The sequence below is a fragment of the Bombus vosnesenskii genome, unplaced genomic scaffold (assembly GCF_011952255.1).
Source record: "Bombus vosnesenskii isolate JDL3184/JDL3185 unplaced genomic scaffold, Bvos_JDL3184-5_v1.1 scf7180000016261, whole genome shotgun sequence".
Taxonomy (NCBI): Eukaryota; Metazoa; Arthropoda; class Insecta; order Hymenoptera; family Apidae; genus Bombus; species Bombus vosnesenskii.
Window position 1 is genome coordinate 2,402,950 of NW_022884330.1, and position 24,654 is coordinate 2,427,603.

A 24,654-nucleotide genomic window follows, 5' to 3' on the forward strand; every position below is an offset into this window, starting at 1 on the left:
CAGTACAAGTCAGTTTGACTCCCTTTCCGCTCTTTTATCTGAAATTTTAATATACAAAATTTAAGATCTGATTTTATATGACACATTAAATATTATAAGTGAAGCTGAGAAGCTGCAAAACTAATAATTCTAACTTATGCTCCTTTGCTCGCCCACCAGGGATACTATAGACATAAAACAGTATCTGAAGTGTTACTGGGAAGCATAAAGAATAAGATAGAGTAAAAAAGTGCAGATGATGTCATGTTAATGAATCATGCAATATACTAGTATACAGACTATGAGGATGAACCAGATTTATGTTTAGACGGTTCTCTTAAGGAATACTGAAAAAATTTATTATATGTAGTACTTACAGATAATTTTCTTATATTATATATGTGCTTTAGCAAAGTTATTCTGTTGTAGATTCTTCATACTTTCACAAACATAAAACAGGAATAACAATATTTATGTTCATGATTTCATAATTATCTCCACATTAATTGTGCTCATTTTTTTGGAGTATTAACCCTTTGTACTGGAAGTACTTCTCCCAGGCATAGATAATATTTGGCGTCGTTATTTAATCGACAAAAAACTCGGGTGTAGAGGGTTAACAACTATTATTCTACGCTTACAACTTACATGGTGACTCATCACCTATCTAGTATGAAAAAGATTTCAATAACTATCGACCCACTATATGGGCTGTAACGCTTTTTAGACGAAAATAATTTTAAAATCTGTTTATCTTGTTCTTACGCTATTTAATTTCTTATTATAGCTGTAAAAATGTTAGCTGCCGCTAAGGACGGTCTTGTCAAAATATATCAGTCTCGAATGTGTCAAATTGTATGAATTGTACGAATTGAACTCCTACAAACTATGTTAAAAGCTGATATATGTTCGTAACATTATTATCAATCACTTTTTCACTTTTTCACGAATATATCAGTTGTGCTGATATATGAAAAAAGGCTATATATATATTTATATATATAAATCTCAAACTATTAGTAATATCATTAATTTTTTCGCTATGTATCACTATGTATCTTTCTAGAATGCTGTTTGTACCTTGCCAACATCTACTATATTGTTGGCCCCTAAAATTTTTAGTCTCTAATAATTATTCAATTTCATTATTCATAACTACAAAAATAATCATCTAATAGGAGTTAAAAACAAATTAGGCCCCTAAAGTTGTTGTATAAGTAATGTTTCTAATATCTATTCACAATGGTGAACCATAGTGCTATTAGCAACCATTTCGATAAGTTGCATTGACTTCCTGCCGCCCACTGAAGTCCGGGATAATTAATATTTGGCGTAGAAATTTCTGCAAATTTATAAAATTTGTTCATACATGAAATAGGGTAGATTTATATTACATTGGAATTGTGAATGCTAATGTGCAAAAGCGAGAACAAGTTGTCTCCAAAAATTAACATACCTCATAACAACTGTAATAAATAAAACTAAGACTACCAAAGGCCCTGAAGAAACTGGTACTACTCCAGCCCCATAATAAAGGGCTTGACCACAAGCTGGCGGACACACAGGGACAGTAGTTTCTGCGCAAAAAACAAGGAAACATCTAGAGCATGCTAACTACTAAACTTAACAAATGAATACACTGTAAATTAAAAAAAAAAAACATAAGAGGATGAAATAAACTATACACAGAATTATAGAAGAATAACAAATAGATGTTATCAAATTATAGTATCATGCACAATCTATAAATGCATACATGTTTATCAATTCTACAATTTGATGTAACTATAATTACAGCTAGAAAAATGGAAGCAACATTTCATGAATGATTTATATTATTAAAATCGTACATATGTATATACGTATTTCAGAATACATACCAAATAATTCAACGCTTGTTTCTGCAGTTCCTAATTTATTAGCAGCTCTGCACACGTACTCTCCATATTGTCTTTTTTCAATTGTGATCACTCTAATCGTTGTATCAGTATATTGATCCGCGGTTGCAAAATGTGATATACTATAATGCTGATTATTAGACAATTGAACATCATCTTTTAACCAAACGATAGCTGGTGGAGGATATGCTTCTACATGGCATTCTAGATCCATGTCATATTGTAAGGCTTGACCAAGTCGTGGTCTTGGAGCTGTGATGACAGGAGCAAATTCAACTTCAACATTAATATTACGTCTAGCCCCACGACCTACTCCATTTTCAGCTACACAATAATATGTCCCACGATCTTCCTTACGAATTGTAGAAATTTTCAATGTGTTGCCACTGTAATATTTCAACTTGTCAGAACAGAATTCATATAAATGTCTAAAGAATAAGAGATAACAAACCTACCGATAAATTGATCCACCAGTTGGTAAAATGGCATTATTTTCTCTACGCCATGAAATTCTAGGTGTAGGAAAACCACCAGCATAACAGTCAAGCTGCACAGGCTGTCCTTCAGTGACAACCAGAGCTCTGGTTGAATTATCACTAATAATAGGTGGTCTACGAACTTGCAATTCAACATTTGCAGATACATAATTATTCAAAGATATCAAAATTTTACACTGATAAAATCCAGCATCAGTCTCTTGAATATCTTTTATCTGAAGTATGGATTATATTAATATTTAAATTACTCTATTAAACAATAAAAGCACAATATGTATTAAACATAATACCTGTAATCTAAAGGTAGATAGGGCATCATCATATTTCAGGGTAAATCTAGTATCTCTTATAATTAAAGTACTACCATGCGAAAGTGGTAATTGGTCATTAGCAACGTTTTTATTAATTTTTGTCCATACAACTGGAAAGTCAGGTGCATATAAAACTGAGCAACGGAACTCTACAGTTTCACCAATATCTTTAATTTGCTCTTGGGAAATATAAGATATTGTCGGTGTACGTTGACTTTTAACTGAAAAATGTGATAGTAATGTTTCTAGTTAAAGATGTTAATTTAATTAAATATAGTAACATTATAATATTCTATATCCTAATATCAAAATACATAGAGATGCACACATAGAGATGTAACATGCTATACATTCCGTGATTCTGTATAAGTATCAAATTAAACTAATTGCGTGTAAGGGTGTTTTGTAAACATTGAATTTTGCATAAGGGTCGACGTAAATTCGCTTCATTAAGTAGATAAGAACAGATTTGTAGAAGCAAAACATTTATATTAAAAAACAGTACGTACAAAATGGCACTGCAAATAAATCTCTTTGTTCTTTACCTGCATATAAAAAGGCGAACGCCAAAAATGTATAAAAAGTCTTCATTATGACACACCCCTGTTGTAATGTTCCAGTAAAGCTGGAATAATAATAATCTTCACCTTTCTTCACCAATATTATTTCCACCTACTAACCTATGTTAGTAACATTTATAACATTAGATATCGTCGTCGACGCTGTCACACACCAGAAGTGTATAATAATGGAACGTAGTAATACTCACAGTACAGGTGTCTGTTGACCGAAAATAAATATGGCGAATGACGCTATATCTCTAATCAAACGAAATACCGTAACCGAAAGATTTAGAACGTATAATATAAATTAATGATATCAATTATTACATATTTATAACAGTTGTTAAAAAATTTTATTTTATTCTTACCTTATTTTTGATATACAATCTTCTATCGCAAATAGTAACAATTTTAATTAAGTTAATAGTTGTACACATGATTTATTATGTTGATTCAAAAATTTCTAATGCAGTCATATTACAGTATGTAGAAAACGATAAATCCCAGTAAATTTATTCTTTTATATTTTTTACAAAAAAAAAATGTTTTATTAAAATATTTTATCAAAAATTTCTTGTTAAAAAGATCAAAAAGAAGATTTCAGAATAAGGCTTTTGTTTTTCTTCTTATTAAACGTAGTAATGGAAAGTTTCCTCAAGAAAATGCATAAGAATAATGATATATACATAGGTTCAACGTCAGTAAGTTTTGAATAAGGATTAACATAATTGTTCTTATATTTTTTAAATACGTTTAAGAGTCACGTTTGAAAGAATAATATTATTAGTTTGCTACTATTGCTTTCCTCTTCCTTATTTTTCTTTATAACGAACTTTCCTTCCCTACTTTTCCTTGTTATAAGGGTGAATCGAAATACCAGACAAAATTACGTAAGTAGATATTAACAATTATACTAAAATGTCAAAGTATTATACAGTTAACAGACCTTTTTCTATTGATTATCTTTTACTAAGGTTTCGCTTAGGTACGAAGGTTACGTTATTTAAGTTATGGACAATGTCAAGAATCTAGTTCTGTACTATTTCAGGAAAAGCGAACACTATTAAACCATGTAACCAGTTCAAGACAAATTTTTGCCATAACGATATCTTACTAATATTTTAAATAGAAATCAGATTACACCGAGAATAAAAGTATGTATATCTTTCAATTGTATCATTATACTTTTCTAGTGTAAATTATTTTTTCATAAAATATTTCTAATACAAAAATAGATATGGTACGTTAAAAAGTCGAGACAGTAAAACCTTTTATTACGTATAACGGTTAAAGAGGAACGTAACACGTTCATTATTCTTAAGTGACGATGTTGCGTGCAAACTTATATCCATCCCTCTGTTGGTATTTCAACTTCATGAAAGAACCTCTCTATAATATGCATGCTATACAGACATGATACGTAACATATGTTGTGTTCATTCGGTAACCATAGCGATTCGAAAACCTCATTGTCTCGTGTACCTACATGAGGGTTAAAATCCTTGATAGATTTTTACGTGTATGAAACATATACCATTCCATATAGTAAATACAAATAATGCACATGTCGTGCAATGTACAGGATATATACCGAGTATAATGTGTTTGTACGTGTGTGAATATTTACAAAAGTACTCATAAGTATTAATACAAAAACAAAACAAAAAATAGTCACGAACAAAGAAATATTTAAAGGGGAGACATGATTTTAAAAAATCGTAACTATTGTAACTGTTCTAGGTGCTAAGAACCGTGATACTTCGACATGATGACAAATCTTTGAAAGAAACGTTCGTAGTCATCCGTTACGCTTACGAGTAAAATGATATATACGCTAAGTAGATTGTAGTAATGTACGTAGATATATACATGTAGTTCAAATGTAAAAGAATATCAAAACACGAACCAAGCTCGCAATTACACGTGTGTTCTATTCGTGCAAAGGCATGTGTATAGCTATCATTCGTAAATAACACACGCATGGTCATGTGTGCAATATATAAGCACTATCATCCTACCACGAGGAAGTCAGTATGTGTCACAGTATTGCGGTGGAAGTTACCGGCGCGGTCACCTGACAAGCATGAGCGCAGTGTCTGACAGTTGAGGGTATCTTATCAAAATTTGAAGGAAGTGTACACTATACAATTAGACACATCAAAAGTTAACAATTCAAAGAAATAGCATTGACCGCAATTACTGTCTGGTGGTTGTGGCCAACATGTTTTGATGTTCTTTAATGTTATCAGTTACGAAAAAATAATTTATCCACATGAAAGTGCTTCTTCTTTTTTAAACAACTACTCAAAGTGAAGGAAGATCGAAGAATTGACGAAGAAAAATTTCCAAACTATTTCGGAGGTTCAAGCACCATTGTTTGTCTTCCGAACGAAATACGATCATACTAATTATGTATTCAGATATATGATCCATGTCTTGTCAATATACACTCCATTTTCTGACAACTTTCTGAATATATTTCCACGATACTTGTTAAAAATTGCCATTGTGAAATTAGGTCGTCTTGTTCAATAATGCACTGATGTACAGTTCGCAAGTATACAGAATATCAATAATGACATTTGAAATTACAAGTCAAAAGAAAAGGAATCATAGGCCACGATGAAATCACGTAAATAATAATTGGCAATTAAATATAAGAACAAAATGGAAGTTTAAAAGAAAACAGAAAGAGGAGGTCACGAGTACGAAGTAAAATGTTCTGACTAAAAGCATACAGCAAAGTATCCACATGCATTTTGAAGCATCAATTACAAAGGTCGCGATTGATTGTCCAAAGACATCCCGTTTCGTGCCGTAAATTTATAGATCCGTCTTAAATCTGATAGGAAAGACTGTTAGCATATTCGTTGATGGGCCAAGGGCATTCGAACCTCTTCAGATTGGGAAAGGTGATAACTATAGACTATCCAGCTGTCATTCCATTCATAATTGAGAAAGAAAATCAAAGTAAGCCTAAATCACCGCCTCAGTTGACTTGGCAATAAATGATCTTCCGTGATTGCTGCGAATTTTACATACATATGAATGTCAATTGGAATCGGAATTTTTGTCGACCCGTTTTCATTTCATGTAATACATTATCGATCGATTAACGACTGAAATAAAGTTACGAAGACACATATCGACCGATCTACCTGCTTTGAATTACACGAAAGAAGTGATCTTCTTGACAGAACTATCAAGAGTTTATTGTCACTAATATTTACGATACATATAATGATTCAGCGGATCTCTTCTCTTTTTACCAATCTATAATTGCCACGGTGACCAATAGAAGAATTTATAAACTCAACGATATTCGACGCCGATGATACGATACCTTTTGTAGGAAATTGCGTCGCTTTGGGATTTTCGTGCGAGTAATGATAATAATTTGACGAAGATTAGCGTGTTCTACGGTGCATCCATTTAATGCGAATCGTTATCATGAAAATAGACAGATCGAACTTGCTTCTCGCTAAAAAAAGCAGCATTTTATTATCGTTCCGATTTACAGAATGTCAGGATTGATCAAGATTACCGAGCAACTTGTATTTTTCTTAGCTGTCATCGGCGACAGGGAATTCTTCTCGACACTGTTTATCAAGCATTTTTAAGCGCAATGGATAACAGCGAACTTCGAGTCGAGGATGAAACACAGGTATCATATACGTATATCCTTTTCTTTGTTTTTCTAGTCAATAAATTTTGTGATTTTGTTTTACAATCTGTACGTAAGAATCGGTCAGCAATAGAATAAATGTGTACAAATGAATGTGTACATTACATATTCTTTTTAATGGCGCACTATAGACAAAACTGGTGAATATTTAAAAAAATTGCATCGTACTCGTTTTAGCTGTATCTAATCGACGAATCTCATCAATATAATGTATCTAAATAATCCATCTAAACTAGTCACAGACCATCTAGATTATTCACTTAATTGCATGCCAGGTATATAAACGAAAGTCTCGTTGCTAAATTATCCAGAAAATTATGAAACGTTTATACGGTAAACTTCCGCTACTAACAATAAGCATTCCGTACTTCAATGATCTCTCTGGGCATTGAAATTGCAAAAGATAAAGTTAGATAAAATATGCGCGATGCGTTAAAGTATGCAACCAATCGAAATATTTAAATTAACAATAAGCCTGGGTACCGTTACGTTTTACGTTACTACGAAAATTACTATCGACATGTAGTGAAATGTTCGTAATAATAAATAGTTTTGCTAGCTCTGAAACGAACTTTCTACACTGACGAAGAAACAAATTTGATTCTTCTAGAACACCCATAGCAGACGAGCGAGTATATCCATAAGCAACACAAGTGTTACCGAATCAAGTACAAATGAATCTCAAACGAACGTGAATGCGGTGGGAACGGAGAATTCGCCATCGAAAGCGTCATCAACAAGTTCCTCACCCCGAAGAACCGCTACGAATTCCACAAAATCGAATTCTCCCAGTGTGAACGAAAACACGAGAGTTGAAAATAGCAAGGAAATAATTTACAAAATGGATAAAAATGGTATTCAATCGAATGGATCGCCGATAACGAATAAAAAATTATCCAGAAGCAGCGTTTATCCCTCGGGAACAAATCTGACTGCTCGGGACGCTTTTGGTAGGATTCCAACAAATTATTTTTCTTTCTCTTTTTATGTCTTTTGCGATTTTTTTTTTCACTTCCTGACATTCAGGAAGAAAAAGGGAAGGAACTCTCGATCTAATTTGAATAATCGGGATATGTATATCATACGTATATAGCGTGAGTATTCGTACTGGCACGTTAGCCTTGCAATGGTTGAAATAGGCCTAAGTCAATAAACTACGATCAATATGCATATGAATGTCAGTGTGACACGAATAATGGATATTAATAATGAGACTATAACTTCAGCGGATCCGTAAAAACTCTATAACTATCGAACCATTGTCCAGCCAATACGTGTCTCCCATTATTATCCTCCTTCTTTTTCAGAATGTGAAACTTTTGATAACGGTAATGATACCTCCTATTTTATAATGGTACTTTAATGTTCGTACAAGATACATGACTTTATACGTTTCTTTTTCTATATGGACCTTCAAGGTCAATGTGTTTTGCATAGTTCGTCGTATGTACAATCAATTCGCTAAAGACATAGTAAAAGAATACAATTTCACGCAACAGGTGCTGAGTAGCCTATTTACATGTATAAGTACGGTCAATAGGAAGCTACTAGGGTAGTCCATAAATTTCTATGTTTTTTAATATGAGTATTGAATACAGAAGAATCTTTGTATTATTCTTTTAGAATGAATATACTCATTTGATTCATATGTACAATGTGTCATTACGTAGCTCCTGAATGATGCTTTGAAACCTTTGATGACATATATTTAATTCGATTAATTTCTTGTACTCTATCTGATTATTTGTTTACAAGGGGATATCAACAAATTAGAAATTCGTGTACCTTTACGTCGCTACTGGAAGCAGAACTTCAAAACGATAGAAGCAACGAAGAAAATATAATATTTTGAGAAAAAATATAGTGCTTTGAAGTTCTGTTCCCAGTAGTGACACTAAAAAACACGAATTTCTAATTTTTTCATATTCCTTCCCAAACAAATAATGAGATACAGTACAATTAAATGTTCATTAAAAGATTCAAGGCATTATTCCTGGGTTACATAATGACGTATTATACATATAAATCAAATGAGTATATTCACTCCAAAAGAATAATACGAAGAAATACATTAAAGAAGCGCAACTAATTGACCGCTCTAGTATTAGCGCAGAGTGTTTGTTTCATACATCCGTAGTCAATTATTTATCGATCTATTCAAAGACTTTGAGTAACTATATTACTTAAAAATGATATTAGTATGATGATTTTAAATTTGGAGTTTGAAGTCTCAAATGAATTCGAACATATTTTTATTCTTCATAGGTCCCAAGCTTACAATACCAGCGACACCGGAACACACTCCGCCGTTACTGGAAACACCAACATTTGCTGAAGATATACCGAGAAATTCTTTATTGCAAAAGGATTCGTCTTCAGAGGGGGAAGTGGATCCCGAAACACTTTACTTCCGGTGTGTTAACTTCTTTTCCAAAATATATTAAACGTATTAATCACATTTTTAAACAGAAAGTACCTATATTTCAAAAATTTTAGTACGTACAGAGTAGAATGTATTGTACATTGTTCTATCTTTTATTCCGGTACTTTACTGTTTTGATTAATCTAAGAAAAATGAACAACAAATTGTAAAGAATTCCTTGTTCATGTAGATATTAATCACGCATAGTGGGCAAAAATAATCCATAGAGAGTCAGTTCATCAAGAACGTTCGTATAATTAGCCAGTGTGCAATGTTACAAAACCCAGAGCACATAAAAAAAGAACGTTTACATAATTAATTTTCTCATCGCGTGGCCCCTGCCAGCATATTACATATTGCGATTTTATCCCATAATAACTTTACGTCAGTCGTGACTTCTTCCGTTCATGTCTGGTTTAATTTTAGACTCGGTTTCGTTATGGTCGTGCTGTTTGCTTTTCTATTAGGTCATCTCGAAAGACACCCTGTAAATTATTCAGTATGTATATTTCCTAAATAAGCCCTATTATTTTTCAATTACATTGCCAAATAAATCAGATTTTCAAATAATCTTGAACGACTTTGAAATAACCTTGAAATAATGTCTTGTAACCCTGAGCCAATACTGAATGGTAATTGATCTGAAATGAATTTGAAAAGATCTTGGAATGACACTGGCTGACTTTTAAATGTTTTTGAATTGACTTTGAAATAGCCTTGCAATAATCTTGAAATGATCTAGAAAAATTATCCTAAAATTTTAATATATTATGCATTCCCTCTTTTTTTAATTGGTTATATTCAACGTGTCTCGACACATTTACCGACAATCGCTAGAATGGATCAGTGTTCTGTATGTTTATATTATTAACGGAGCGTGAGTAAACCAGTCGTCATATAAAATCATTATTGATCTGAAGAAGTGGTCAATCAGCCAATTATTATTTGCATTATAACTTATTAAATAATATACAACATCGTATACTATATATTTGCAGAGATGGTCGTAGACGCATTGATATGGTGTTAGTGTACCAGGAGGAGTACACTGGAGTGATGACGGAATTAGAGGCACGTCGAAAAGAACAAAGACGCGTTTTCCAGCAGAATCTATTAAAAGAGGGCTTGCAGTTGGAACTGGAACCAAAAGAAAACTCCTTCGACGGGAAAACTTACTTCTTAAAGTTGCACATTCCATGGAAGATTAAAGTTCAATACGCTGAAGTGATGAACTTGAAATTACCCACCAAAAGGTTCATTACTATTTCTGTTAAGGCTTGGGTAGGTTCATGAAGTTTCTCAAAATGAAAAGTATACGTGTTCGGTGTTTCTGCTTCTAATTAACATTATAGTATTTAGTAAGTAAATTCAACATAGAATAATCCTTCATTTTATTATTAATTTATGTTATTTTGTTATTAGCAAGGTAACGAAGACGTGAAAGAAAGCCCGAAATTTTGGGAGAAATGGATACAATGGGTAAGAAAGATGCATACTTGGGATACGAAGAAGTATCCGGAAGAGCCTAGCTTTTATGACAGCATTGATTCTGGCGATCGAGAAGAGAGGTACGAATTTAACTGTATAAGATAAATAAATTAAAAATGTATAAGCTGATTATATTATATATTATCATATGTTATAAGTTAATTATTCGATATTTTTGTTTCTTTTTTTATAGATTCGTAGTAAAGGATAGAGATACAGCTTATACACCTGCACAAAGGTCTTTGATAGTAATGCAAATATTATCGAGGGCACGGTACGACGAAAATCACGAGAAAGCAGGTATTCGTAGACTTTTGGCGGATGGCACTTATCTCGACTGCTTTTCTCTGCACGAGGGCCCGTATAATAGACCTGGATTCAATGGCGAAATTCTCGACAGATATTTACTGTACTTGATATGGGCTAGACCTTCGCAATGGTAATTTCACTAGCACTTTCACTTTTTTTTAAATAAACATTTAATTCTGTATTTTTAGGTACAAAAGGCAGCCCCTCTGGTTGATTAGACGATATTTCGGTGAAAAAGTGGCTCTTTACTTTGCATGGCTAGGATTTTACACAAAATGTTTGTACGCCCCAGCGATTGTTGGCCTTTTGTGCTTTATGTATGGTGTAGGAAGCATGGATGGTCCTGATAATATACCCAGTAAAGAAATATGTGACTATAATGTAGCAGGTATTTTCGTTTTATACAATTTTTATTTTATTTTTTCCGTTCTTCCGCTTTACTAAATAACTTTTCTAGGAAATATTACATTATGCCCTCTCTGCGATAAAGCATGTACTTATCAAAAGCTCGGCGAGTCTTGCATATTCTCAAAACTAAGTTACTTGTTCGACAACCCTGCCACTGTCTTCTTTGCCATCTTCATGTCCTTTTGGGGTATGGTATAGACATAATTTAATGTTTTAACGCATATATCCTATTTTTTTATTCGATCTTTCAGCTACGACATTTCTTGAGTTATGGAAACGAAGGCAAGCTGTAATAATTTGGGAATGGGATCTCCAGAACGTTGAAAGTGACGAAGAACCTCGACCTGAGTTTGAAACTACGGTGAAAACATTTCGAATAAATCCTGTGACCAGAGAAAGAGAGCCTTACCTACCAGTATGGTCTAAGGCTGTACGTTCTTGTGCCACCAGTTCCATGGTATTTTTTATGGTAATTAATTCTCGTCACATTCAATCAAATAAATTTGTTTTGTTGATGCTAAATTTTATTGGTAAATTTGTATTCAGATATGTGTAGTTTTGGGTGCTGTTCTGGGAACCATTATTTCTCGAATATCGCTGGTAGCCGTATTTTATGGCGGTGGAGGTCCATTTTTAAAGAAGCACGCGAAAATTTTTACCTCCATGACTGCCGCTTTAATTAATTTAATTATAATCATGATTCTTACACGAGTGTATCATCGTTTAGCGCGATGGATGGTGAACATGGAGAATCCCAGAACGCAGACTGAGTACGAATCCAGTTTCACATTCAAGATATTTCTCTTCGAGTTTGTCAATTTTTATTCATCTCTCATCTATATAGCCTTCTTTAAAGTTGGTAACATTCTATTTGCTGCACGTATGAAGTGAAACAAATTTATTGAAGAGTGGCGATTTACAGGGTAGGTTTTTTGTTCATCCCGGAGACGCAGACGCACGATCTTCTGAATTCTTTCGTATAAAAACGGACGTGTGCGATCCAGCTGGATGCCTGTCGGAAGTTTGTATACAGCTCGCCATTATAATGGTGGGCAAGCAGTGCTTCAATAATTTTGTCGAGATACTGTCACCAAAACTGTGGAATTGGTGGCGTAAAAGAAACCACGTTGCGGCTACGAAAGATCACGGCAGACCGTATACTTATTGGGAAAAGGATTATCAGTTGCAGGATCCCGGAAGACTAGCGCTCTTTGACGAATATTTGGAAATGAGTAAGTATATTTAAATTAATTTAAAATATAATTGTCAATTATCTTCTTCATGTACTTGTTTTATAGTTTTACAGTACGGATTCGTGACCTTGTTTGTCGCTGCATTCCCATTAGCACCATTATTCGCGTTATTAAACAATATAGCTGAGATACGGCTTGACGCATACAAAATGGTAAGAGAGGCGAGAAGACCATTAGCAGAGAGAGTGGAAGATATAGGAGCTTGGTATGGTATACTGCGTGGAGTAACTTACGTTGCTGTAGTGTCGAACGTACGTATACGTAATAATAAAAGTTCACGATTCAAACTTGCAAATTATATTACAAAGTCTAACAACAATTTGCTTGTATCATACATAGGCGTTCGTCATCGCATACACGTCAGATTTTATCCCCCGTAGCGTTTATGCTATCGTTTACTCTCCCACGGAGGATCTAGTGGGTTATATCGACAGTTCTCTATCGGAATTCAACACATCAGATTATAGAGATGACATGAAAAGCGATATGGATAAAAACCATCCGGTAACTTGTCAGTATAGAGGTTACAGAAATGGACCGGATCATTCAAACGATCCATACGGACTCAGCCCGCAATATTGGCATGTTTTTGCAGCCCGTTTGGCCTTTGTCGTTGTTTTTGAACATATCGTAAGTTTCACTTTACTTTATCTTCTATATGACTGGTTATGACACCACTGTAGCCCTCCATACATCTTACCTATAAAATTCACACTTTAAAAAGCTATCAGTAAAATATAAAAATGGAAATTTTAATTAGGTTTTCGCCCTAACTGGCATTATGAGTTACGTGATACCAGCTGTGCCTCGTTCTCTGGCGACTCAATTGCAACGAGAGCGTTTATTAGCTCAAGAAGCCAAGTATGAGAAAGGTATAAAGAGCAGAGAAGACGAAGATGATATTTTATCGGTGCTTAGAGAAGCAGGTAGTATTGGAGGAAGAGCTGCAGGCGGTGGTAGAGGTAGCTGGGCAAGGCGTTTCAGCAAATTGAGCGACGGCTTAGATGCCCACGTCGACGTAACTTCCAGGCATAACAGAAACAGCGATGGTTCAACCGTATGGGAAGTGACATGATTTTGAAAAGTGTCGATCATATTTTCTCCTCGAGGAGTACATCTGTACTTAAGAACATTTAAGAAATACCACTCTCATTTGTATCAAAATTATCTAATTCTATCGTTGTGTAAACTATACTTGAGCGAAGTTCTACATAAGTAAATATCGAGATATCAAGTACAAACAAATGAAATGGTAATTGTGATATTTTAGAAAATCGTGTAAAATACGCAAACACGAGTAAATGAGAAACAATCAAACCAACATGTGATGAGATAATATATAAATGCCAAAAGTATATCGACACTTTTTAAAGATTCATCGAAAATTTATTTAATAAATTTTTAACGTTTGATCGCGAGATCAATAACATATGTGTGATTTTTAACATAAATACTATCAGTATTAACTTACACAGAATTACCTCTTTTAGAATATTTAAACCAGATACTCTATTTTCTAAAATTATATTTCATGAAAATAGTTTTAGATCATAATCACCGGTTACCGGTGATAAGCATTTTTAAAGAATTTATAAAACATACTTGTATACTTGTAAACATACTATATAAAAAACCGACATGATCAAATTGAATAGTGTCACGTTTGTGTTTCTACAGTAAGGACGTTACTATCGTTTAGTTGGTAAAATTTCTGAAAACAACGAAAAGTAAAAAAATTCTCTCAAGATCTACACAATATACTCTTTATTGTATATAATTTCAATATTTCATCCTCCGTCTTACGCTTAACATTATTACAATAATTACTATAGAATATATTTATAATAATATACATGTACATATTTACTTCTTTCTTTTTGCTATTGATTCTCGACTTATATGTATAATTCTATGCTTATTGGCCTATGATTCAATCCATACTGCACTTTCTTGCGTCTTCTGCGTCCTTTTTAAAATCTAAAAGTGTATCACAGTTGTGTTGAGGGATAGATAGGGATCTTTTTTGCTTTTTTTTCTTGTTTTAAAGAAAAGGAGACCGTTCGGACAACCGAAATCGATACATAGTCCATTCAGTCAGATCTCCTCGGATCTGATGGACGCATTAACTCAAAATTCATTAGCCATAGTTCCGATAAACGGCTGCGATGAAATGTACCCTACATTCCTAATAGTCTGTAAAAGCGGTATTTATCTTATTTATAAAATGATCTACACACATCGTTTCGAAACATATGCCGTGTGTTATATGTGTCCTAAATGACAAATCATAAAAATATAATTCATGTGAAATTTTTGAAATAGAGAAAGAATCTCCATGTTTCCTTAATTGTTTTTCTTTTATCCTAAATCATTTGTAGATAAAATCATTTGTAGCAATCCGTCCTACAGTAACATATACTCTTGTAATATTATTGCTTTTGTGCTAAAGTTACGTTGATAATTTTTTTTTCTTTTTTAAGGGAATCTCGTAGCAAAAATCTTGTACATTTTTATGCTCTTTGCAGCATAGTACTTTTTCTAATACAATGTATATGTGTATGTGTGTGTATGCGCGCGCGTACACGTGATTCACAAACTTGAGTGTTAGACAAAATGTTTTTATTTAATAAAATTCCTGCTGCTACATTATTGCAGAAATAATTTTGGCTTTCGTTCGCTTATTTTTATCTATACGTGTATTAGAACTAACATGCGTTATGCTATTATACGAGACCCAGATATGCAAAGTTATCAAAGAAACTCCATTTCGTTTATTTATAAAAATATTCTGTAGATTCGAATAACAGAGGTTGATACACTTCTTTTAATTAGGCGAGCTGTACAAATTTCATTTCTTTGGGTATCTCTCAAGGATAAATAGCTTCAACTGAGTTCATTCAATAGGATATTCAGGATATAAAGCCTTACATTTACTGATTATATATATTCACTTGGTAAAAAAACCTCTAAAAATATACTATATGCGATAAAACATTCTATATTCTCTCGAAAAATAAACTTTCAATAAAAATAGTGTCACACGTATTAAAAAGACAAATCGTAAAAAGGAATGTAACAGCATCTCATCACGTATGGGCCGTGTCGCAAGAAAATTTTCGTTGAATTTCTTTGTCTTGCATTAATGTATTTACCGTCTATATTTCAAGTATCTAGCTAAGAAATCCTGGTAGATACATTAATACAGATAAATTGAATAATTCTTGTGCTCCTACGAAGTTTCCTGTGAAAATGTTACGTAAACAGCATGAACTTTACATTGTCAAACATACCGAACAAGCAAAACATCCGACTCGACTAATCCTTCTGAGTGGACTAAATCTCGATTTCCAAATGATGCGTTTTAATTTAGGTAAGAGGTAGGAAGATGTAACACTTAACTAGATCCAGGAGGAGCATTGAAATTAAACATGGTGGTTGGTGGACGTCCCGGCATCGGTTTTGGTGGTAGCCTTGGAGTTACCGATCCTAAAATAGATTGCAACAAATCGATTGATAAACAATTGGACAAAAGCATTTTAGATGTGACACAAGAATACACAATATGATAAATACACAATTATGATAAATTCTGATATTAATATTTTTACCATTAGGTTGCGTAGGTGGAAGTTTCGTAGGACTGGGCCCATTGAAAGACATGTGTCTTCTTGTATGAACAACATTCGAACATGTGTTCTCCAACGTGGAATTCCGCCTTGCGAGTAGCGCTGAACAGCTCGGATTCAACGTTGTAGGAAGGCGAGGCGGTAACGTCACCGGCGGCAAATCTCTTCGTGGTGGCAATGGTGGTGGAGACGTACCATCCCGTGGAGGAAGTATGGGCGCATTTGGAGCTTGTCTCGCCTGTGATAAATAATATAAATCACACGATATTATAAACTACGAAATTTGAAGAGAAAATAATTCAAATTTTTTTGACAATTTACCTGTTGCGGCGACTCGCTTATGGAACTCTCTCGTTTCCTATGAGATCTTGGTGGCAAAGGGGGCGGGGGTTGACAGGGAGGTACATGGCTAGGAGACGGAGGAGGTGGTATCGCAGCACCAGGACTTCCACCCGACGATGGCATACCGGTCAAGGCTCCCATTACACCAATCGTACCAGAATTAAAGCCAAAGTGACTATTTTGCGATTGATGATGTGGAATAGGCAAATGACCAGGTGATCCTAGTTGCGGGCTGCTACCCGGAGAGCTGATCGAAAGTCCTGACATGCTAAGAGGACCTGGTGAACCTGGAGGTTGAGCTGTACCTGTATTAACAGTAAAGTACATCTACTACCTATCCAAGCATACTATGCAACAAAATAAGAACGATTCTTGTTTCTGTAGAATGAATAAGAATTGTAAAAAGCGACTGATAAGCACATGCTAACATTCAATATTTTGGACTACAAACCTCCTAGTAAAACAGGTGCAAAGACAGTGTGGTCCCCTATGTGAGAAACTGTAATATGTGATGCATGCGGAGGGGTTTCTGGTAATTCTGGCGGCGGGGCCTCCGGTGGAGGATCGTGTAATCTTACACTGGAGGCTACAGCTTGCAATGGAGCTGGTAATTTGCCGCTCAAACTTCTAGCTTTAATGCCCGGCGATTTTAAATTTAAGTCCGGCCATTTACGAGACTACAAGAACAATAATAACTAGTATAAACAGTGTTATTATACGTGTGTTTTATAATTTCCATTCACTTACGACTCTAGGTGGTTGCCTACACCCTCTAGGCTCTACTTCTAGGCTTTTATTGTACAAATAATTGCTTATATCGGCCTCTTTCATATTAGGATCGAATGGTGATAAATTTTCAATGAAATGTCTTATTCTAGGTTCCACTGAAAGACAGTAAGGTTGATTTTGGTACTGCTGAATTTCTCCGGTTATCTCCGCCACTTTCCGTCGTTTGCTAAAGTTTATAAGTTCTGGACTTCCTCGCAGATAATCCGGATTCCCTTCTTCAATGTGTAGGATGTTGGTCAGGTACATGCCTACGAAAAGAATATGTATTAGTGAAAATTGATTTAATAATTTAAATCAATAATATTTTATTCTGTATTATTTACCAAAAAATGGTACACAAGGTGGATTAATGGATCGCAATTTTTCTTGATACTTCCGGAAATGACCGTTGTTTAGTTCTCTTGCTTCTTCTAGAGCCTTTTCCAGTCGTGCTGGTATTTGCTGTAAATACAATAAAATATATACTCTGCTTGGTTCAAGTTAATCGATAACATTAAATAACAAAAGAACATACTTGAAATGTAAATTTTAACCTAAAAACGGACGCAGATCCCATTGCGCTAACAATTGCTAATACGCCATTAAAGTTATTAAGATCTTGAAGCACCATCATAATTTCAATTGTTCGTGATACAATTGCAACTCTCTCCTCTAAATTTTCAGCTTCTACTATGGTTTTTTCAAGCCACCGTGTAAACTACAGAGTAAAAAAGTGATTTAATTTGTTAAATTCAAAATATACAAAATAAAAACTAATATAGAACATAATGTAGGTAACTTACGTTTGTTGTGTGCTTTATCATTTTCAGTAAATTTGGTGATGTCTTTTCTTTATCTTTCTTAGTCCATACTGACCCAACTAATTCCGAAGGCTTTACAGTTCTGTACAATTCGAACTCTAGCAGAGTTAATTGCCTCGCTAATTCAATTGGATGTAACTGTAATTATTGGAAAATAATTTACTTGTCTACATAATACAAATAACATATTAGTTACGATTATAATATTACCGTATTATCAGTTTTACATTGTTAATGTATTACCGTTAATATTCCCCATTCTTCTTCAGGAACTTTTAGGTGCCACTCAATAGGTGGTGGAGATCGTTCGAAGCTAAATGTAATAGGTCGTTGTTCTGAAGGTTCACATTTCCTTTGCACAATTTTTATTACTGAATCCACCCATTTTCTCATTGATTTTCCACTTACTGTGTCTAAAAACAACTGCAATCTTTCCAAAAGATTTCTATCGCGTTCAAAATCATAAAAATGATGATCAACCTAGTGTGGGAAACATTCAAGAAGATATTATGCTCACTTAAAAAATGTAATACAATAATTTAGAGTAAATATATTTAAATTTTACTAACCCAATGTCTTAAAACATTTAAAACTCTAAATTGAACAGGTTGACAAAATTCTTTTCTATATCTTTTCCAATCTTCCCTAGCAGTTGTTTTACAACCAGAAGATTTTTCTTCCTCACCATAAACTAAAGAAGGATCTGGTATGTCGAATCTTTCGATTAACAATATCAACAGTTCTTGAGGTGAGCAAAAACTCCTACAAAAAAGGAAAACAATTTATTTGTTAAAGAATTCATTTTTATACATACACAAATCCCAAAGGTATGAATCCATATACCTATAAGTAGTAAGGAATGTTCGTACAAAAGCTGGATCAGCATATATATGATAAGTTAATCTTTCTACCAATTTAACCAAAGTTGCGCCCTTAATTAATGGAACACCTCCATTTTCTCTCGCTTCCAAAACAATATTTTCTGGGCTATCTTGTTCGGCAAATTTATATAAATGTGGTGGAGGTAACCTTAAGGGATGTTTCCTTTCCTCATCCAAAAGGATACTGTCCAAAGTTCTTTCTAACATACTCTTTGTATTCAACATTACAAGATCCGCCATCCAACTATTTTTATCTTCGACGGATTTGGCAACAAGAATAACATTAGGGTGGTCCCTTGGTGCAATTTCAAAGGCATTTTTTAATTCTACAAAAATAATTACATGTAATCTAGTTATACAATAGAAATATTTAATATTAAGATTATTACTTTTTAAAATTTACCTTCAGTATCCTCTTTGTCGATAATATCAACTTTTCTAATAAAAAATCTTTCTTTTAAACGCAGTTCGCCTTGATGAGGTGGATGACCCACCACACCAACCGCTGCAACCGTAACGCTAACTCTTTTGCCACCACTTGGTTTACAAAGAACTAATAAACCATCAAAAAGAAGAGCCCTTCGTTCCGTTAGCCTCCTTCCATTACTTACTTTCCACAACATATCCTCTATACATAAAAAAATAGCGAAAATATACTTTCATATAACTTATGTAAAAAGTAATAAAATAATAACGTATATTTTTCTCATACCACGTATAAATTCATTACAACATTGTCCGACGTCTCTCTGATCCCAACCATCAACAGTTTTTTGTAATTCATTAGTTTTCTCTAGTGCAGCTTGTCTCCTTGCTCTACTCTGCATTCGCAGACCTGTATCTTTTTTTGGAAGACTCGCCATAGATTGCAATAATTCCATCTGCAGTGGATTTAAAAGACCTTGTACTTGTTCCAATGTTTCACCATCTTCTATATTTGGTGTACGCTTTTGTAATACCTAAATGAAATATTATTAAAACATTATTCAATTGTTAGAATAATGTGTACGATAATATGTAAATATAAAATGATTTAAAATGTACCTTTATGTAATGGAAGTACAAAAAACAATGCCATATTGGTTGTAATAAAAGTTTTGGCAAATAATATTTGACAGCTTCTTTAAAACCATGACCTGCTGCTCTTAACGCGGCATTAGCTTCAGGCCTTGATAATAAATTTGTTAAAACTTCTCGACTAGCTAGACTATTAATGTCTTTTGCATACCTAATATGAACATTTTCACTTATGATTCAAAAGAAATATATATAATTATACTTATTAAAACCAGTAATTTCTTTTTGCATACTTTATATAAACATCAAATTCTGCTGCTTCTGCCAGTTCTTCAAAACATGACCCAACAGTAGGTGTTTGTTTTTCTTCAGTAATTTCCATTATATCTTCTAAACTACCAAGTAACGTTACAGTAACTTCGTAAATGTCCATAATGTTACTGAAAAGGGTTTCAATCTCAGTTCTATCTTGTGCTAATTTTGCGATTTCTTCCCGAAAAACCTATTTAAAGAGTGGGATAATTTCATTTTTCTTGGATTAACAACTACGTTTCACCGACTAATAAGATATTTCACCTTAATGATCATATGAAGATCACGTAAATAATGACGTTCATCGTGTATGAGATCTCGAACAGATTCTTCATAAGTCTGAGAAACCACTGCACCTAAACCACTTTGTGGACCCTCTGCATAATCATCTTGATAAAATAAGTCCATTAATACCTATTAATAGATCACTAAATTACTCAACATTCATCTCGCGATTATTGATACATTTAGTATACAAACGTAGCACAAATATCATGCTTTTTAAAAATGTTACCATATCTGCACACATTGCAACCCTTATATCTTCACAAGATATCTCTACATGACGTATATTCTTGACATAGTTTCCAGCTAGCTGAAAAGAAAATAGTCTTAAACATTTTCAGGAATTAGTGTTAACGAATAACATATAAAAGAGTTATACAAAACAGAATATTGATAAAAATAAATGATAATAGCTTTTACCAACCTTCAAAATATCTGCTGAAATATATTCCAAGACTCCTACTACAAAAAGACTAACTTGTAAATCAATTTTTTGTTGTAATACTTCCTGTCAATGTAAAAATACAAGATTATAGTATCTGCGAATAAAGATATAAAAATAAGACATAAAATAAATTTAATTTCCTAATTACTTTTTGTAATAGTTGATGAATTTTGTCAACTGGAAGAACTAGTGGTGATTTCTTTTTTCCTTTTTCCAAGGCATCTCTTGCATCTCTAAGTGCCCATCTATCAATGGGAGTAGGAAAAGTACGCCTTACTCTTTCTTCCACATCTTGAGGAGTGTGTGGTGGAGGATGACCACAAAGCATTCCCAACAGCCTTAAGATTAAGCTCTCAACGTAGTCTAAGGCATCTTGTCGTGCTTCAAGACTAGGATGTACTTGCTCTAGTACCTATTTTACAAAAAAACCTCCATTAAACAGAGGAGACTATTATTTAGGGGAAAAAAATGTTTTAGGGAAAAACTGAATGAACAAAATATATGGGATACAAAATGATGAATGATACATTGACAAGGGCAGAGGATATTGTTTACAAACAAAACATCTATTTGATAGTCGATATGAGCTACAATTCTATTTAAGTAAAAGATAATATTCTTACAGGTATACTGTTTAAGAAGCATAATTGATAATTAGTGATCTAAGAAAAGAATTTTTTATAAAAAAAATATTTCTTTAGTTATATTCTTGTTATATTATATATCAAACTCATATTTTTGTTATACAATATGTAAATATTTATCCTACTTTATCCATTGTGAAAGATGCTCCTGCTAAAATTCCACAAACTTTAATATATTTATTGTATGGAACAAGAAGAGTAAGAAAATTAAATTTCTCATCCACATAGATTTATTCTTATAAACAGCGAGGACAAGCAACATAACGTTCTGTCATTATTCTATGAATTGTTCAATATATAAAGAAGGTATCCTTTATTTAGATACAAACACAGTTTTCAAGAAAGCTACCGATCATTGTATGATAATACATGATTGTTAATTTCCATGATATTTATTTCACGTCGATTATAACGTATATATTATGAAATATTATTGTTATTTTTGTTATGTTGTTAGAGGGCAACAAACCCAGTTGGAGATGGAAAGGGCATAAAACAGTGGCATATTAGTGACAATGACAATAGAATCGACGAATGTCGATCGGGTTGACATCAATAACATGGGATGACATCAAAATCTCGCGAAAAGCGACCCCAATTCACAAGGGATCATTATAAATTCTATAATAAGTGATTCGAAAAGTATACCTTGCGTAGGGAGTTGACAAACACCCCCTTCCACTTAGCGGCGTTCTCCTCTTTCTGAAAGTCGTAGCCTGACGGCTCGCCCACCACTGACGCCGGCGACGAAAACATCTCTACGTACTGGTACAGGCTATCACGCACCCGACAGAATAACGCGCACTAAAGTCGGTACGGCCAGAATTGATATGTGATTTTTACCACCTCTCAAACTCGGTGGTTTTTCCTAGCGGTGGAAATTAGTTCACGCCTTTTTTCAAAACAGAAACACATTTACAGACTTCCTTCATAATTCTATCATACGACTTTTCTCATATTTCCATCGTACAATCGTGTAAAATGATAGAAAGTAGAAAGAAATTTTCGTTATTGGTTGGGAGTGTCACATCTACAAAATCGTATATACGGTGGCTTATGAAAGTATTCAGACACTCGTAGAAGTATTTTACGAATATATTACGCGTGTTGTGCTTCCACATTTTGGCAATTTCATTAGCACTATCACGTAGACACGATTACCGTGACTATCTTGGTCGAGTTTGTAATTGCTTATATGTATGTCTAAATTACAAGGTACAGTAGTTCATGAAAGTATCCGAACATTTATACAAATCTTTTATGAGTATAATATATGTGTTATATTTCCACATTTTGAAATTTCATAAGCACTGTGTCGTGACACGACTATCGCGAATATCGATTAAATTTGAAACGGAATTGAAAACGTACATGAAAAACTACATGATACACTACTGTAGGTATATATTTCGTTGGGATCGCAAAAGTATTGAATCAGTCCATTATATTAATAAATCACAATATTCAATAGGACCATCTTTAATATTTATTAGATGTTTAAAATGGCTGTTCACACTGTATACTTATTTGTTACTAAATATACGTTTGCAGTCAATGTTTTGTAACTTGTATACATATTTTCAGATTGGCTTGAAATTTCACTAATATAATCATGACAATCATGTCTCATAACAATACCAATAAAATTTCAAAAAAATATGTTCTACATAAAACACATAGTATGCAGACAAAAGTTTTCTACGGCAAGTGTTGAAATGCTTTGGCGAGCCACTGTGTGTATCATGTAAGCATCACGAGAACGGGAGGAAGAAAGCGAAAACGGGACACACATCGGGAGCAAAGTGATCGAGAGCAAATCCCCACCACTCACATATATCAACTCTGGCCGTGTTGACTATATACCTAGAGAATACGCTCCGGAGAGTTGCCGAATTTTCCAAACAGCATTTCGTATCGGAAATCAGAACACAGAAAAAGTTGACAGAGACGTCTGTCTGTCCGCCAGTCCGTTTCTCAGGGCGCAGACATCTCTGTTGGATAAATGCGACAGCTAAGCCACTCGGTGATATCCCCCTGGGATCTGGATGCTTCTTTCACTTATCATAGGAAGCATCTTCCAAGCTAACCCAAGTGTTCCCGAGTTAGACCGTTTCTGCATTTTATACACCGTTTTTAACGCAAATTTTTGTCAGAACCTAGCGCGAGCACCACTACTATCAAAGGATACCATTGCGCGACTCGCATCGATCGATAACTGCGATTGTTACGTCCACTTCGAGAGTCCCGAGTTCGATATATCAAGCTTTGTTAGAGTATCGATCCTCTTTTCGAGATATTTTTGAAATTCGTAATGGCGATTCATGTGTGAAATCTCTGCTATTATGTCGTGTAATAGATAATATATTTGTTTCTCGGTGTTATATTTTGAGAAATATTATAAAAATATTGTTTGTGTTACTTGCAACGATAAAATGGATGACATAGAATAAATATAAGAGATGAATCTCGCTTATAATTGCATCATTTAATAACAGTGGTGGACGTTACGAGCATTCGATAAAAGAATTGTTTGATTTAAACATCTCCTTTAGAATATGAATTTTAAAGTGAATATGAAAAATAGAATATATGAACGAACGATATAATGTAACCTTCCAATCGTTTGTTTTCGTAACCGTATAGAAGTCCATTCATGTCCCATGTTCTGCAATACCGATAGTCCAAAAAATTAGAGACAGC

At 33.8% G+C, this 24,654-nt stretch overlaps 3 protein-coding genes across 11 annotated transcripts; 1 reads left to right on the forward strand and 2 right to left on the reverse strand.

Annotated features, from left to right (window-relative positions):
• Positions 1–311: 311 nt before the first annotated feature.
• On the reverse strand, positions 312–3,547 carry LOC117241761 (lachesin). 3 transcript variants are annotated; one of them, XM_033507862.1, is made up of 7 exons: positions 3,455–3,547; positions 3,231–3,365; positions 2,665–2,906; positions 2,333–2,589; positions 1,860–2,263; positions 1,436–1,556; positions 312–1,321 (listed from the first exon to the last, which is right to left on the reverse strand). In XM_033507862.1, the coding sequence occupies exons 2-7, from the start codon at positions 3,274–3,276 to the stop codon at positions 1,300–1,302; spliced, it is 1,092 nt and encodes a 363-aa protein (XP_033363753.1). In that variant the 5' UTR covers positions 3,277–3,365; positions 3,455–3,547; the 3' UTR covers positions 312–1,299. The 3 variants fall into 3 exon arrangements, with proteins under 3 accessions (XP_033363753.1, XP_033363755.1, XP_033363754.1); XM_033507864.1 differs by lacking the exon at positions 1,436–1,556; XM_033507863.1 differs by lacking the exon at positions 3,455–3,547 and having other exon boundaries at positions 3,231–3,448.
• A 1,412-nt stretch (positions 3,548–4,959) lies between these two features.
• On the forward strand, positions 4,960–14,231 carry LOC117241619 (anoctamin-4). Of its 2 annotated transcripts, XM_033507508.1 has the most exons (14): positions 6,874–6,912; positions 7,544–7,883; positions 9,199–9,346; positions 10,354–10,636; positions 10,778–10,923; positions 11,037–11,282; positions 11,341–11,540; positions 11,610–11,747; positions 11,812–12,029; positions 12,107–12,415; positions 12,483–12,792; positions 12,859–13,064; positions 13,153–13,443; positions 13,574–14,231. In XM_033507508.1, exons 1-14 carry the CDS (start codon positions 6,874–6,876, stop codon positions 13,886–13,888), a joined length of 3,189 nt encoding a protein of 1,062 aa, XP_033363399.1. In that variant the 3' UTR covers positions 13,889–14,231. The 2 variants fall into 2 exon arrangements, with proteins under 2 accessions (XP_033363400.1, XP_033363399.1); XM_033507509.1 differs by lacking the exon at positions 12,107–12,415 and having other exon boundaries at positions 4,960–6,912.
• Positions 14,232–14,700: 469 nt separating this feature from the next.
• LOC117241618 (protein son of sevenless) lies at positions 14,701–24,163 on the reverse strand. Of its 6 annotated transcripts, none has more exons than XM_033507502.1 (22): positions 23,818–24,163; positions 22,603–22,719; positions 21,459–21,722; positions 21,290–21,373; positions 21,095–21,175; positions 20,845–20,994; positions 20,562–20,770; positions 20,296–20,479; positions 19,964–20,210; positions 19,655–19,879; positions 19,214–19,577; positions 18,940–19,132; positions 18,614–18,850; positions 18,353–18,508; positions 18,085–18,267; positions 17,894–18,011; positions 17,529–17,818; positions 17,233–17,458; positions 16,761–17,086; positions 16,422–16,677; positions 16,213–16,299; positions 14,744–14,790 (listed from the first exon to the last, which is right to left on the reverse strand). In XM_033507502.1, exons 2-22 carry the CDS (start codon positions 22,708–22,710, stop codon positions 14,744–14,746), a joined length of 4,035 nt encoding a protein of 1,344 aa, XP_033363393.1. In that variant the 5' UTR covers positions 22,711–22,719; positions 23,818–24,163. The 6 variants fall into 6 exon arrangements, with proteins under 6 accessions (XP_033363397.1, XP_033363396.1, XP_033363398.1 ...); XM_033507504.1 differs by having other exon boundaries at positions 22,603–22,729; XM_033507501.1 differs by having other exon boundaries at positions 22,603–22,758.
• Between the last annotated feature and the right edge of the window lie 491 nt (positions 24,164–24,654).

Coding starts and splice junctions, on each gene's coding strand:
- LOC117241761 (XM_033507862.1), bottom strand. CDS start 3,276: ATGAAGACTTTTTATACATTTTTGGCGTTCGCCTTTTTATATGCAG. Junction 2,264..2,332: donor ACTGGTGGATCAATTTATCG/GTAGGTTTGTTA, acceptor GAAATATTACAG/TGGCAACACATTGAAAATTT. Junction 1,557..1,859: donor AACAAGCGTTGAATTATTTG/GTATGTATTCTG, acceptor TTTTTTGCGCAG/AAACTACTGTCCCTGTGTGT.
- LOC117241619 (XM_033507508.1), top strand. CDS start 6,874: ATGGATAACAGCGAACTTCGAGTCGAGGATGAAACACAG. Junction 9,347..10,353: donor CCCGAAACACTTTACTTCCG/GTGTGTTAACTT, acceptor ATATATTTGCAG/AGATGGTCGTAGACGCATTG. Junction 12,416..12,482: donor TCTATATAGCCTTCTTTAAA/GTTGGTAACATT, acceptor GGCGATTTACAG/GGTAGGTTTTTTGTTCATCC.
- LOC117241618 (XM_033507505.1), bottom strand. CDS start 22,710: ATGTTTTCGTCGCCGGCGTCAGTGGTGGGCGAGCCGTCAGGCTACGAC. Junction 17,819..17,893: donor ACCTTGTGTACCATTTTTTG/GTAAATAATACA, acceptor TTCTTTTCGTAG/GCATGTACCTGACCAACATC. Junction 16,678..16,760: donor TAAGCGAGTCGCCGCAACAG/GTAAATTGTCAA, acceptor TATTTATCACAG/GCGAGACAAGCTCCAAATGC.